Genomic DNA, 15,607 nt, shown 5'->3' on the forward strand with positions numbered 1-15,607 from the left:
GGCATGTCCAAAACTCTGGTTTGCACGTCCTGGCGGAAATCGGTCACCTTGAGCCAACCAAGCCGTCGAAGACAAACACTGTTGACCAACTGACAGAAACCGGTGTCAGCAATGTCCATGGCCACCGTTATGGCGTGGTCCGACACCACCTCGCCTTCCTGCAGGATCTCCAGGGCCTCCGCCTTCTTGTCAGGAGGAAGTCCAGCAGAAGAGCCATCTTAAACCAAAGCTCCCTGTCGTAGCGGGCCACAATCGCTAGGGCGTTGGCCGCTTCAATCGTCGTCGTTGCCGCCGCCATGACCTGTCGCCCCATGGCGTCCAGTTTCTTCCCCTCGCCGTACGGGGGGGGTGGGGCGGTTGAAGCCGTAGCCTCCGCCGCCTTCTTGGCCGCTGCGACGACCGAATTCGGGGTTGGCTGGCGCCCTAAGGCACAGAGGGGCGGAATTCGGGACCCGGTACTTCTCTTACCGGTCTCTCTTGGCAGGGGTGGTGAGCGGGTTCTTCAGGAGCAACAGCCCCTCGTCCCAGATGTCATCAAGTAACGGGACGGAGAGGACAGTCTTCCTTTTGGCCTCACGCTGTTGATAGAGGAAACCTTCCTTCTGTTCTTCGGGGCAGAGCTCGAAGAGCTCTGATGCCCTGTCAATCGTGGCGTGAAAAGAGCCAATTTCGTCGGGCGGGGAGGACCGAGGGGGTGGTGATGACGGGGACGGACGACGGGATGGGCCTTCCGTGGCCGTCTCTGTACCTGTGTCTTCCCCAGGATCAGGGGAAGGAGATGAAGGCTGTGAGCAAACACCGCGAGTCCACGGGCACCGGGAGTGCTGTTGTGACAGGCTCCCCAGCAGCCAGGGCGAGCGCAGCATCTCCGGCACCTTGAACCATGAGCCAATGCTCTGGTTCAGCCAAGAGGAAGTCGGACCACCCAGGTAAGCTTCTAGAGAAGCCCCAGACGGACCAGTCTGAGAAGGCCAAGTGGGAGCGGGGCGCCGACGCTCCCCCACCCCACCCCCAATGTGAAGGCCCCTAGCTCGAGCAAGGTTGTGCAGGCCCAGGTTCACCATTGAGGGTGTGGTGGCGTCCCTAACGAAGGCCGCGGTTTCGCAGGGTATGGGTCCCCAAGGCGAGAGTTTCCCTGCCTGCCAGGAGGGAATAGTCGTTCCAGCCCATAAAGAAGACACCGGAGAAGGTGATGCCCATCATCTTCCCAAACCCATCTCCCCTGGTCGAAAAGGGGTGGGGGGGGGGGGGGGGGGGAGGGGGGAGACACGGTGATCCTGCAGGGCACGGACATTTCCTTGGAGGAGCTTTCTACTCTCCAGACCATTGAGGTGAAAAATTTGTCTAGGCCTACGGGAGGGATCCAGACGAGGGAGACGTCGTGAGTGGCGACGAGAAGGGCCGTGGAGGAGTTGCAGAACCCTACAATGCAGCCTCTGTTGCTCCCACTTCCGCCACCTCTGCAACCACCTCAACCCCCAGCAGACATTTCGGTGGACATCCTCCAGGCACTCCACACCTTGTGTTCGGAGATTCGGATGAGGATTCCCCTTCTGCCGGTGGATGAGCCGTGGCACCGGGCCACCTAACGAGGAGAGTTCACCCTCCACTGCCTTTTCACCCATCGACCCCCGCTCTCCTCTGCCGAGGGAAGATACAGACCTGGACACAATAGGAACAGGCGACGACAGCGGGTTAGGAGCTCTTCCGTCTCCGCCACTGTCTCACCGCCTGACTAGATCGGCTCTTTCCATGCCATGATACCTAGGACCTCAGACCCGTTTCAGCCTACCCCCCCCGAGGAAAAGGAGGGTTTCCTGTACCAGCGCAGCGAGACAGAGGAAAACCGGGTTGTCGATTCCTCTGTAGGACATTGGGGAGGAGGGACTGTCCCTTGGGAAGAACCCGTCCTCGGCAAAGAGGGACCGGTACGAAAAGTACAGGGTGTCGGACTCTGCACCCAAGTGTTGAGGTCCCAGCCTTCCCCGGATTCAGTATCGGTGGCGAGGAAAAAATCCTCTGGCTCGGCTGCTTCAGCGACCTCTCACCCCCCTCTCCCACTCCCGGACAGCGAGGTGAAGTTGGACACCGGGTCACCACACCGGCGATCATCAAGGCGGCCAATGCCCTCGCCATCGTGGCACGCTATGACAGGGAATTCTGGTTCAAGATCACTCCCCTCCTGGACTTCCTTCCCGATGACAAGAGGGCGGAAGCATTGGAGATCCTACAGGTGGGTGAGCTGGCATCAGACCATGCCATTGCCAACAGGTTCTGCTAGATGGGCAACAGTGTTTGCCTTAGTCGGCGGGATGGTTGAAGGCAACCAACTTCGCTAGGAGGTGCAGTCGAGGGTATTGGACATGCCCTTCAGGCCATCAAGGCGGATACCGAGACGGCTCGTGCCTTGGGCACGCTGCAACAGCGACGGCCGTCCTTCGGACCTACGGAGGAAAATCACAAGGTTCCTTCAAGGGCTTCGGCAGAAGCTCATCGTCTTACCGTCAACCATCCCGCTCTTCAGCCCAGGAGGCCTACAGGGGCTGCAGCAAGTACAGAGGAGGTCGCCGCCAAGGTCCACAAGGCGGCGCATCCGCGGCTAAGCAAGGCTGAACCGCCCGTGACGTCGGGCCCCCACCCGCACACACCGGTGGGAGGCCAGCTGGCAAACTTAGTCAGCGGTGGAAGTCCATCTCCACGGACCGTTGGGTGCTGGACGCTCTGGCCCACGGACACACCCTAGAATTCCAACAAAAATGTTCTCGCATGCCACCTGTGGCCAGGCAAGAAAACCACGTCCCTCTGCTTGGTGTCATCGCAAAACGCACTGTTTCTGGGGTCTCGACTCAGTGTCCTGTCCCCATCGGAGGAGAGGATAGCGGCCATCCTGGGCATGGTACAACGGCTGTTGGCCCTAAAGATCGCAAGGGTGAAGTCCATCAAGTTCCTTCTCAGCATGCATATACCTCATTCGGCAGTGCAGGCTGTGGATGCGGCCACTGCAAGAGTACCTAGATGCCCGTTCATTCGCTGCTGGTGAAGGCTTCGGCCCCAGCATGGGAGCTCAATGTGGTGCCGACTAGGCTCATGGGTCCTTCCTTGGAGCCTATGCATTCTGCGCCTGTGAAATTGGTGTCGTGGAAAACAGCGTTTGTGGCCATCACCTCCGCACGACGAGCAGGAGAGATCCAGGCCCTTTCTTGTAAACCACCTTGACATTCCACAAGTCTAGGGTTGTGCTACGGACGCACCCCTCCTTCATGCCCAAGGTGCCGTCAGACTTTCTAAACAAGCCCTTGGTGTTACCCGTATTCTTCCCGACGCCTTTGTCGCCAGCTGAGAGGACTTTGCACTCGCTGGCTATGGCTAGCACACTGAAGTTCTACGTGGAACGCACAAAACTATGCGACAACTTTGGCCCCGTGAACCAAGGGAAGGCTTCCATTTCCAGGTGGCTCTCCGGCTGCATCACCCATTGTCACTGGTTGGCAAACATACCGTTGCCTGGCCGTCCGAGAGCCCATTCGTCAAGAGCGATCGCTGCAACTGCGGCGTTCCCCGTCTGCTGTGCCACTGCTGGAAATCTGCAGGGCTGCTACGTGGAGGTCGACGCACACCTTCACGAGATTCTACTGCGTTGACCGGGATTCCAGGGAGGAGTCCAGAGTCAGCCAAGCAGTGCTGCGCAACCTGTTCGCTTTAAGGTGAGCCTGGTGAGGAGGTAAGATGCTTAATGTGGAGCCTTGCCACCTCCCGTGGTTGTGCATGTGTGTACTGCTATGTACTCTTTATTCATGAGCATGTGAATCCATGCCAGACCCCATGCTGGAGAAGGAACAAGTTAGTTAACTGTTCTCCAGCACGAATTCACATGCAAACCCTCCCGCCTAGCCCTCTGCGGCTCTTCTCTTGGTCCTACTGCCACTTTACATGCTACCAAATCTGAAGATGGCTGCCAGAGGAGGGGCTTAGGTAGAGTGCAGTCATTGGCTGGGGGCAGTATGACCAGTGATTGGTTGTTAGGAGAAAGACAGTTCAGAAGTGAAACTGAAAGATTTTTTCTTTACTGAGGATTCCCAGCCTGACGACAGGGAATAGTCATGAGCATGTGAATCCATGCCAGACCCATGCTGGAGAAGAACAGTTACAGGTAAGTAACTTATTCCTTTCGCAGTACTGAGTCTGAAGGACGGCTGTATTTCACCACAACAAGTGAGCAAAATGAAAGTGAAGATTAAGGCTTTACTACACTTTAAAAAGTCAGGACAGGATCAAAAACAGAGCAAAAAGAATGGGGTGCCATAGGAATATATGAAGGGAAAGTTGCAAAAAGGAAAATCTTTCCTAACATAGAAGCCAAAACAAATTGTGCTACCTCGTGTGCACCTACATCTCAACATTAAGCAAAAATAAGTGGCACCAAGGCTCCATCAGCCAAAAGTATGTAGCATTAATTTCAGCAAAAACCACCAATTGTAGCCTCAAAAGGCCACCGTAAAAGCCAATTGTGGTGCTCCGGCTCGACATGAGAACAGCAAGACGCTTACAATATGCCAGAGATCGTCATGCCTTGATCCATGCAATCCACCACTGCACATTACATACCAATATTTATGCTTCACTAGGCGGCATATGAGACCGCATGATCATTGGTAGTTGAAACTCAGTAGTATTTTAATTTCCAGAGGCTAGAAATGTCTTTCAGACAAAAATATGTAGATCCAGCTTCGGCTTGCATTCAAACGTGCAGTCACTATACCAAGCCTAAGGAATCGTTAAAGTGCATGATTTGCAGCTGAGGTTTTGGTGAAGTTGTGAATACCTAGAGGTATCCCCTTCAATTAACCAGAAGTGGGGGGGGGGGGGGGGAAATGATTGCGCCAAACTGAAAAAGGTATTGTGGCAGGGCTAATTACCTGCATAGGTGGGATGGTGTGGGGATAAGGGCGCGCATTCTCATGTCAAGTTACATTAAAGGACCAAACAACTAGAGGACAATATGCAAAGCATGTTAATCTGCAAGATTTGTGCTGCAAATTATACTGTAAATTATACTGTAACTACTGGGTAGACATCCGATTTCAGAACAAATGCACCAGGATACCCATCATACTCACGTTTCTGGGACAGGAGCGAGGGAATCCTGTGAGGCTGCTGCTGGAAGAGCATCTGAGGCTTGGCTCCCAGAATACCTTGCTTTGGCCCCAAGGAAGTCATATGGAGGAGTGAAGGAGTAGGAGACTTCAGTAGCGGCTAGAAGAGAGGAAGAGGAGAGTTAGACGGTACACCCTTGACCAGCACAGCCAGATAATTTCTGCAAAATGTTTGCATCAACTGATACTCTTTAAAAAGCTGAGAAAGCAGATTTAAGAACTCCTTTCACTACGTGTGTTGGTACTGTTAGCGACATTTTTCATGTTAACGCCAAATCCCATCCATCTGCGAGACCCCAAGCACTTTTTGCTGGACCGCTGGATCTTTGTTCTCCTGAATGAGGGGAACCCTTCCCCCCCCTCTCCCACCTCCCCTCATTCATTCTTTTTGCTCAGACCATGGCACTTTTGTTCATTATCTTTTTACTTTATGGAATCATGCCTTCCTCCATATTTTCGAAGGCATCAGATTCACTTATGCAGCACACAACACCTTGTGTGAAGCATTTGCATTCCTTTTCATCATCATCTTTTCCTTGTGGGAACTACTGTTCCCCAAGCATAGGGGGACACGTTTTAACCTGCTTATCTTTTATTTTGTGAAACCAGCATACCACCTTATGTGGAGTGCTGAAGGGTTACATCCTCACTGCTCCTGCAACCTTTGTTACAGTAACAGGCATACCTGAATGGCGGGTGGCAGTGGATGTGTTCTGACTGTTAGTCAAGAATTGGTGTAGTAGGCCTGTACTACACAAGTTGGTAGTGTGACTGAGCAGCCAGGCTTATCTCATGAGGGGTAAATGTGAGCTGTAGAGTTGGAACAATGAAATACCCAAATACAATAGCCAAGTAACACTTGCACTCAAGGTTTGGTTATACATTTAGTTAACAGTAGTTTTTAAATAAGCATTCTTTAAAAAGATAATATATGTAACAATCAAAAATAAATGTTAAAAGGTAATTATATCGTGCACCGTCACCAACAGAGTTGGTTCCCAGGCGCTCTGCCTGATCTGTAAACAAGAAGGCGGGCGGGGTTTGGTTAGTCGGGATAAGAGGGAGTAGGAGAGTGAGAAAGGTGGTGTGCTGTTGGTGGCTTCAGTTTGGTATACACCGTGCGCTGAGCTTTGGTGCAAGTGTTGGACCAGGGCGAGACCTTGTGTGCGGTTGGTTTGTTGATACAGTGTGGTAAAGTGTGTGCAGTTTGCTGGGCGAGAGTTGTGTGAATTTTCGGATGAGTTGGGAATGCAGAGATTTGAAGGTAGGGTTAGTGGGGTGAGAATCCAGATTGTAGCACATCTTGTTCGATTTAATTTGTATTACTATGGGTGGGATTAGTTGGTACTATCCTTTCTTGACCGTCTGACTGTTGTGGGTGATAGAATACAGCAGGGAGTGCGCCGCGCTAATGAATTTTGTATATGTGATTGGGTGGGTCTATTCTCCTTAGGTATCGGAGCTGGGGGTTGGGTGGCGGCCCCTAATCCCTTGTTATCCATGTGAAATTGGTCTGTTGGGGCTAGGGTGTGGTACAGGGCCAGGATGCTATTGATGTCCAAGTGCTTCCGTCTTGGTCGGCCTATGTACTCAGTCTTTACTGTCCTCATCTCATGGCCCACTCATTATGTGGTTTGGTATGTCGTGGGCTGTCTTTCTTAGATTGTTTGTAGTCGATTGCTTGGTTGGAACCGGGATCAGTGTCTTCATTCATCATTGTTTTAGTTATGGGTGTGTCCCTGTGGGTGGTCTTCTAGTTACGCAGTGAAGAGCCAGGATTTGAGCAGTTTCCTGAATAGTAGGTTGTGTTACGTATATTCTTTGGCAAGTCGTTCCAGGTTTTTGGTGCCTGGTGAGAGAAAGAGGAGCCTCTTAGTTTTCTTTTGTTGTAGGGTTCCCGTTCCAAGCAGATATCGTTGCTTGATCCGAGTGTTCTTGTTGGCTGATGTAGGCGTAATTGGTATCTCAGGAATTCTGTGGCTTGGTCATGTATTGCTCTCTGCGTGATGCACATTGATTTGAATTTAATTTGTTGTTTTATTGGCAGCCATTGTAGAGTTTTAAGTGCAGGTGTAATGTGTTCTCTTAGGTGTAGTTTGAGAAGCAGTCTGGCTGCCGCATTTTGTATGCTTTTTTTGGAGTCGTTCAGTTATACCCAAGTATAGGCCATTGGCGTAAACCTCATCGCACTCATTTCCAGAGTAGATAAGTGTTTTGTTGGCGAATGACATGAACGGTAGAATCCTTTTTGCCGCTCGCAGGAGAAAGCAGCATTTCTTGAGTAAAGCGTTTATTTGTGGCTAGAGAGGTTGTTGTCCATCAGTACCCCCCGACCCCAGGTTCTTTTATTTATTTATTTTTGTATTTATTTATTTATTTACAATCGACGTTGGCGTTGCACCGAGTTCTCTTGGCCAGGGGATGTAGTTGTGGTCTCCTCAGTTTTGACCATTACTGTTTTGCCTGGGTTAATTTTGAGGTAGTTAGAGTTCATCCAGTTGAATACATCACGGAAGCAGTTCTCTGGTGTTGTGTTTGCTTCTTGGGTGTCTTGTATTTTGAAGATGTGTTGTTGGCATAGTTGGAGGTCAGGCTGTGTCTTTTGGTGATTTTGATTAATAGAGAGAAGTAGATGAATAATAGCGGAGAGAAACAGGATCCTTGGGGTACTCTGCATGTGGAGTCTCTTGGGCTGAACTTGAAAGGTTTCATCCATATGGTTTGTTCCATTTGTTAAGAAGGATTTGATCCATAGTAGGGCAGTGTCCGTTATTCCCAGTCCTTCTAATCTCGTTATGAGGATGTCGTGGTTGACTGTCGAATGCTGTGGATAGGTCTAGAAGTATCAAGGCAGTACTTTTGTCAGAGACAAAGTTTGCTTTTAAGTCATCCCATATTGTGAGGAAGGACGATTCCGTTCATTTGTATGAAGCCAATTTATGCCTGTTCTAGTAGGCAGTGCTCATCTATGAATTCTTGGGTTTTTTGTATACGTACGTTTGAGCAGTTTGGCGATGTACGGGATGTTGGAGATAGGTCTGTAGTTGGAGGTCTTCTACGTTTCCTGCTGTATATTTGAGTAGTGACCTGATGTATGCTGATTTGAAGGAGTGTGGCACTTCAAAGGTTGAGGACATTCCTGTGGTATTCCATGGGAGTTCATTGCTTGAGAATTGATTTGTATATTTCCGGTGGGCAGGGGGTCTTTGGGAGAGCCCGATTTGTTGCTTTGATTTTTCCAGTTTGACGAAAGAAGTCTCCACCGATATTTTGGGGAAGCTTCATAGTTTGTTCGGATGTTCCTCGTGAGGATAGGCGGGGTCTTGTGATCGCATGGTCTGCTTTTTATGGTTTTTTGGATGGCAATGACTGTTTTTGAAGTGGTCTGCTAGGTCATTGCATAGTTTCATCAATGGCATTGGCGTTTTGTTGCAGCCCAGTTTTTTTTAATTTCATTTATGGATTTTGAAGAACTCTTTTTGGGTGTTTGGGGCTTTGAAGATTTGGTTGTTGTAGCCTTTCCTCTTTGCTTTTTGTATGAGCGTATATGTTGCAGAAATTGCAGCTCATTTGTAGTGTTTTTGATCCTCCATTCTGTTTCTAGTTCTCATTATTTCATGGCGCCGAGTAGTGGGGTAAACCATTTTGCCATTGTTCTTTTAAGTGAAGGAGTTAAAGGTTTTTCTTTGGCGATGTAGTCTATGGTTGTTACGATCCACTTGTGGAGTAGGGCTACTTTTTTGTCCAGATATGCTTCTCCCATAATTGCTGCTTGTGGTTTGCCGAGTTCCAGAAGTTCAGTTAGGTTGGAGTTTGATGGTTTTCCAGTTTCTTTTCATGGTGATCAGTGGTTTGTCTTGTTGCTTGTTTATGGGGTGGTCATTGTGATTATGAATGGAATGATGTGGTTGCTCAAGAGTATTTGAATTGGGGTGCCGTGGAAAGGAGTTCTTTATTGGCGAAGATTGCGTAAACTGCATGTCCTGCCGAGTGGGTTGCTCCTTTGACTAGTTGTAGATTGATTGCTGCTAGTTGGGCGGTTAAAGATGTATGGTTGTGGTTTCTTCAGCAAACCAGATGTTGAAATCTCAGAGGATGATCAGATGATGCTGGATGGCGATTGCTTCTGTGAAGGAGTCTACGAAGGTTACATCGCATGTTGGTGGTCTGTTTAGCAGTATGAATTTCAGGTTTGTTTTGGGGTTTACTGATAGGTGTAGTATTAAGGATTTGCATTTATTAATGTTTAATGGGTCTTCCAGTTTGATAGCCAGGTGTTCCTCGTGGATGATTGGCAATCCTCCCCCTCTTGGTTTTTCAGTTTACTTGGAGGCATTTGAAGTTTTCAGGCAGGCAGTTGAGGGTGATCTTGTAGATGTTTAGCCATGTTTGTTACAAATAAAATATCGATCCCTCCATCAATAGAGGTTGTATAGTTGGACATTGACCTTGCGTGGATTTATTTTGGTATGGTTTTGTTTAATAGTGGTTTCTTGTTTTGGTTTGTAGTTCAGTTGTGGTGCTTCTGTCTTGATGTTGATTGGATGAAGAACAGCGGCGGCTGCTTGTTCATTGAAGCGGTCCATTAGATCGATAGCATGGCTTTTCAATCGTGGTGCTTCTCCGGTGATGCCGATTAATTATCAGCGATGGCTTATTCTTCATTGAATCGGTCTGTTAGGTTGATGGTTGGGTTATTGGTTACCAGGGCTTTGTTGTCTTGTCTGGTATGTTGTGGTTATCAATGGTACCCTTCTGTTCTTGTGATGGGTGGGGTAAGGGGGTTGGAGACATCCCACTCTTATTGGGCGCTTGGGGGATTTTTTACTTGTCTCACGATTTCAGTGTTGGGGTATCGAGGCTCTGTGGTTGTTGCGAGGTATGGTGCAAGATAAGGATTTTTCTCTTACGTAGTTTGTTCTGGTGATAACTGTGTGAGGTAGGGTGTTTCCGGCATTTGAGGCCGCTTCTACTGGGGGCAGTTGGTTTTGTGTATCCGTGTCCATTGTTGCACGGTCTTGCTCTCTTTCTCTGCGTCCTTTTCTGCGGCGGGGCATTTTGGTTCTCGGTGCAGTCCTCTGTGATATATAAATATACTTTAAGTATATACTTTAAAATACTTTTCCAGAATCAATACAAAGCTAATACATACTCTTTGGAGATGCTTCTTACACACTTCCTACACCCTGAGGTGACTTCACCAACTAGGACAGTAATGGCTTTTATATATCACTAGTACACTTTGTAGATTCAGGTTTCTGGAAAGGAAAGATTAAGGGAAGGACAATGGTTAAATAGGTTCTCAGAGCATGCAAGCACTTACATCTTCCAATGAAGTCTACATAAAAACCTTTCCCAGCAATAAAAGTTAAAAACCAAGTAACCCCCTGTGAGGGACAGCAAGTATTGAAGTCAAATTGATTAGAAGAGTCTGCAGGGAGCTAGGACAGCCAAAGTCAATTGAGCAGTCTATGGAGCTGAGGCACTTATTCGATAGCTAAGTCTTAAAGTTAGAGATTGTTGAAGAAAAATCACTGTAGGGTCACAAGCTGTTACACTTGTGAAGGGTAGAGCTGAAATCAACTCTAGCAAAGTAGCTACTGCAAGAATGAATCGAGAAGAGCAAAGCTAAAGACACAGCCAAGTATCCAAAGTCAGAATAGTACCTTTGGTTAGAAGAGTGGTCCAGCTGGCTTCTGTCTGTACTGAAGCCTGCCAAAGGCAAAACTAACAAAGGGCTCAAACCTGGCGTTGCACGCAGAGTAAAACCCAAGAAAGACCTCAAACAGAAAACGGTGAAAAAAAGACGGGGCCATTTTGACAAAATGGTCACCGATTGGTGCTACACTGCAGCTGAGGATTAAGCCTACGGTAGAAAAGCACAAGGGTAGGAAAATTAAACCACTGCCACCAGCCATTTAAAGTAGTGAGGGTTACAAAAACAGGTTTCATGGGTAGGTAAGATAAGGAAGGGGCTACTAAATAACGCCCCCCAGCACTCCACATAAGATGGTGTGTTCTGAATCAACAAAGAGGAAAAAGTAATTCACTTTACTGTTCTTGGGAACAGTAGTTCACAAATGAAAAGGTATTTAAACCTCATGAGAAATCTAAAGGATTCCTCTGTGACGCTGCACTGAAGGTGCTGTGTTTCACCATCCCAAAAAAATAGATGTCTATGGAGTTTGTCAGACAAACAAATAAAAGGAAAATCCAAATCAGGTAAAAACGGGAGCGAGGAGGCTTAGTTACTACAGGGTTAAAATTAAGTCATAACGTCCAGCAAAAGAGCTGGGGTTCTCCAAGGTCGAAGGGAATTAGCACACAACCGGTTACTTACCCATGGTATTCTTTCGATTGGATGTTCATCCCACGTGCCGCATCAGAATTGTTTTTTTTTTTTTTTAGTAGAGGGCGATATGCGTCGAAGTCTGGTCAAGTCGATGTCCCTCAGAGGCCTCTGTCTCGATGCCGATGTCACCACAGGTATAAGTAGCACGTGCAGTGCCCGTTGGCCTCAGTTCCATTTTGACAATAGGAGTACTGCCTTTTGTCCGATAGTTATTTTCCCCCCCCCCCACAAGCCCTTGGTGTCACCTGTGTTCCCCCCCACATACCCCCTCCCCACAACGCCTTCATCGCCGGCTGAATGCACTTTGCACTTGCAGGATGTGGCAAGCGCGCTGAAGCTCTATGTGGACCGCACAAAGTTTCCGGAAGACATCCCAACGGTTAACTTTGGCCCTAACCATTGGAAGGCTCTCTCCAAGGCTTCCATTTCCAGGTGGTTCTCCGGCTGCATCACCCATTGTCACTGGTTGGCAAACCGACCGTTGCCTGGCCGTCCGAGAGCCCAATCGACCAGAGCGATCGCTGCTACTATGGCGTTCCTGTCTGGTGCCCCTGCGAGACATCTGCAGGGCTGCTAAGTGGAGGTCTACGCACACCTTCACGAGATTCTACTGCGTCGACAAGGATTCCAGAGAGGAGTCCAGTCAGCCAAGCAACATGTTCGCTTGAAGGTGAGGCTGGTGAGGAGGTAAGAGATGCTTATGTTGAGCCTTGCCACCTCCCGTGATGTGCATGTGTGTACTGTTATGTATTCTTTATTCATGAACATGTGAAATCCATGCCAGACCCCATGCTGGAGAAGGAACAAGTTACTTACTGTTCTCCAGCATGGGTCTGTCATGGATTTGCATGTGAACCCTCCCGCCTGCCCCTCTGCGGCTCTTCTCTTGGTCCTACTGGCACTTTACGTGCTACCGAATCTGAAGATGGCTGCCAGAGGAGGGGCTTGGGTAGAGGGCAGTCATTGGCTAGGGGAAGTATGACCCAGAGCTCAGTGATTGGTTGTTAGGAGAAATGCAGTCCAGAAATGAAACTGAAACAGATTTTTTCTGTTACCGAGGATTCCCTGCCTGACGGGGAATATTCATGAGCATGTGAATCTATGCCAGACCCCACACTGGAGAACTGACCTACTGCCTGAGAATTGTGAGCATTGGGACCTGTGAGCCCACTGAAGAGATCTTATTCTCAGGTGAGCCTCTGGCACCAGAAAAATGCAGGCTGCCATGAGGCAGAGCAACCTCAGAAAATCGAAGTCCGGTAGACGCTGGGCATTCTGGAATTTGGTCACCATCTGCAGAGTGTCCTGAGCCCGCACCTCTGGTGGCGAGGCTTTTCCTGGGGATGCATCCAGAACTGCTCCGATAAATTGGGAGTCTTTGTGATGGTATCACGTGGGACTTCTTGAAGTTGAGGGAGAAGCCCAGCCTGTGAAGTGAGTGACTAGTGGAGTGGAGATGCTCCAGGGCCTTTTCTGGGGAACCCTTCCTCTCCTGAGACTTGCTGCCACTACTGCCATTACTTTGGTGAAACCCTCGGGCGGAGGTCAGCCCAAATGGCAGAACCTGAAACGGATAATGAGAGCTGCCAACGGCGAACCTTAGGTACTGTCTGTGCTTGTGATGAATTGGCACATGAAAGTAAGCATCCTGAAGGTCCAATGAAGCCATCTAATCCTGAAGCTGGAGGGCCTGAAGGATTTGAGAAAGTGTTACCATCTTGAACTTGTCCCCTTAAGTCCAAGATGGGTCTCAATCCTCCATTCTTTGTAATTAGAAAATATGGGTAGTACCAACCCTTGTTTCCCCTCTGCTACAGGTACTGGTTCTATAGAACCTTTCTCTAGCAGGGTTAAAATCTCCTGCATAAGGAGCGGATCTGGCACTTTCACAGACTTGTTCCCCGGTGGAGGACTGAGATTTTTGCAGAAAGACAGTAACCTTGGGCAACTGTTTCCCATGCCCAAAGATCTGAAATAATAGCCTACCATTGTGTCAGATGCTGTGATAACCTGCCTCCTACTGCAGTCTTGAGTACAAAGACCTGAGGTTTTGGGGCAGCTGACAGTGGCTGAAGGTAAGGTCGACCACGGGGGAATTTTCTCTGTCCTCTATGAGCTGGCTGTACACTACCCCTTCCAAATGCGGAAGGGCGAAAGGACCTACCCCTCCAGGGGGCACCTGTGGTGCCGTTTGGAATTGGCCTTATTGCAGCTCCAAGGGATTTGGCAGCCGCCTTGGAAGTTTGCAGCTTCTCCAAACTCATCAACTTTATTTCCAAATAGATATGTGCAATCAAAAGGCATGTTGAGTGGACTGAACTGAACGTCTGGGTCACCAAGCAAATCTGCAGATTACTGACTGTTGACCGCATCAGCAGAGCTATGGCGGCTAGTACAGAGTCGAGACGAGTCTGGAGGGATTTGCACATATCATACTTCCCATCAATGATAAGGTTAAGGAACCCGTCTCACTCGTCCCCTTCAGGGATATGGTCAGCCACCATAGAAACACATTCTCAAAGGGTGTGGGTAAATCTCACTAGCATGCACGTAGCATTGGCAGGTTTTTAAAGCCATACTGCCGGCCAAGAAAGCCATGGCATCATAGTGTTGATCATCCTAATCCTGCCTCTGTCTTCCTGAAGAAATGGCTGCCTGCACTACCAGGCTTTCTGGTGTAGTATGCTTTGAGAGGTACCGAGGGTCAGAACTAGAAGCTCTGTATTTGGCTGTAAGCTTCTTACCACTCGCCTCATGGTGTTAGGGAGAAATCAAAATGTGCCAATTCCTCCCACCTTAGAGCCCTCCAGCTCTTTTGCTAAACTTTGGGACGTCAAACTTTTTAATTCTGGTTGTTTACTGTGTTTATTTTCTTTGGTTATGGAGTCAACTCCATAGGCATCTTTTCATTTGTGTCACACAGCACCCTCAGTGCAGAGGCACAGAGAAACCTTTTCAGGCTTTCCCAAGGTTTAAATACCTTCTCTGGGATAAACTACTGTTTCCCAGAGTAAGTAAAGTGAAATTACCTTTACTAGTCTTAAATTCCTAGACCCAGCACACCCTATCGTACAATAGAGTGCTGGAGGCGTTACTTAGTATCCCCTTTGTCTAGATACCCCTGTGGCAGTCAAATGCTACCCTTTCCTCTCAGAATGGCTGGTGGCAGTGGTTTTACAACGAACGACCATGATTTTTCCTGACCGCGAACGCCGGTAGCGTTAAATCGTGGGAGCCATGTTTTTCAAGATGGCGTCTGAGGCACCGCTGTAAAAAACAGGTCCTGGTCTTTCGCCATTTCTTCGTGGAAAGGTCCTTCTAGAGTTTTGTTCTGCGCGCCAAACCAGGTTAGGTCTCCTTGTTCATTCGCCAGAAGTGAAGACCGCCTCTGGCGCCAGAGTGTCTGGGGAGGGAAGGAAGTGAGGGAGGGAGGTGCCCGAAACTCCCTGTGCTTAGTCTCCTAGGAGACCCAAATGCACTCTGGTGATTGGCTGGCTGACTGTCCGGCAAGAACAGCCACCCTGCTGGGTGAGTGGCAGCTAGGCTGGAATGAATGGGAGAGAACTGAATAAAAGAAGAGTCTCTTGGCTTGGAAGGCAGAGTCGACCACTGGAACGAAACAACCGAAGACGAGCTTGAAGAGGACGGCTGCTGCAACTCCTGGACCGTTGGTTTGCCTGGTGAAGCCTTGCTGCAGGTCCAAATCGCTAAGTTCATCTCGATAAAAGCCCTGACGGGACGACTTCTCCCTTTGAGTTGGTGGGACCAATCGAATCCGAGTGATTTGCCTGCGGCTGAAAGTACCACGGGCAAATGGTTCGCATGAGAAAGGTGCGAACTACCAAAAGTTTGCACCTTTCTCATGCGAACACACATACATTCTCACACCCATAACACACCGATAAACCCCCCCCCCCAACCCACCCACATCCCCAACATAAACAAACCCCACTTACCTTCATCATCACGCTGGTTCCCTGCAGCGCCGATGTCGGAAGTGAAAGGGAACTGGCGCTGCAGGGTCCTTTTCTTTTTTTAAAGAAAGGCTGTGGGGGTGTCCCCCGCAGCCCCCGCTCACTATACCATAAAGTATAGTGAGTGG

General features: G+C 49.0%; 1 protein-coding gene across 4 annotated transcripts in view; it reads right to left on the reverse strand.

Annotated features, from left to right (window-relative positions):
- Positions 1 to 15,607, reverse strand: part of CCAR2 (cell cycle and apoptosis regulator 2) — a 456,719-nt gene that overhangs the window by 276,068 nt on the left and 165,044 nt on the right. For all 4 annotated transcript variants that reach the window (XM_069617701.1, XM_069617699.1, XM_069617698.1 and 1 more), the window contains one exon: positions 5,118 to 5,253. In XM_069617701.1, coding sequence (XP_069473802.1) covers positions 5,118 to 5,253 — 136 coding nt within the window. The remainder of the gene's footprint in view (positions 1 to 5,117; positions 5,254 to 15,607) is intronic.

This window comes from Ambystoma mexicanum, chromosome 10 (assembly GCF_040938575.1).
Source record: "Ambystoma mexicanum isolate Mex_15411 chromosome 10, UKY_AmexF1_1, whole genome shotgun sequence".
Lineage (NCBI taxonomy): Eukaryota > Metazoa > Chordata > Amphibia > Caudata > Ambystomatidae > Ambystoma > Ambystoma mexicanum.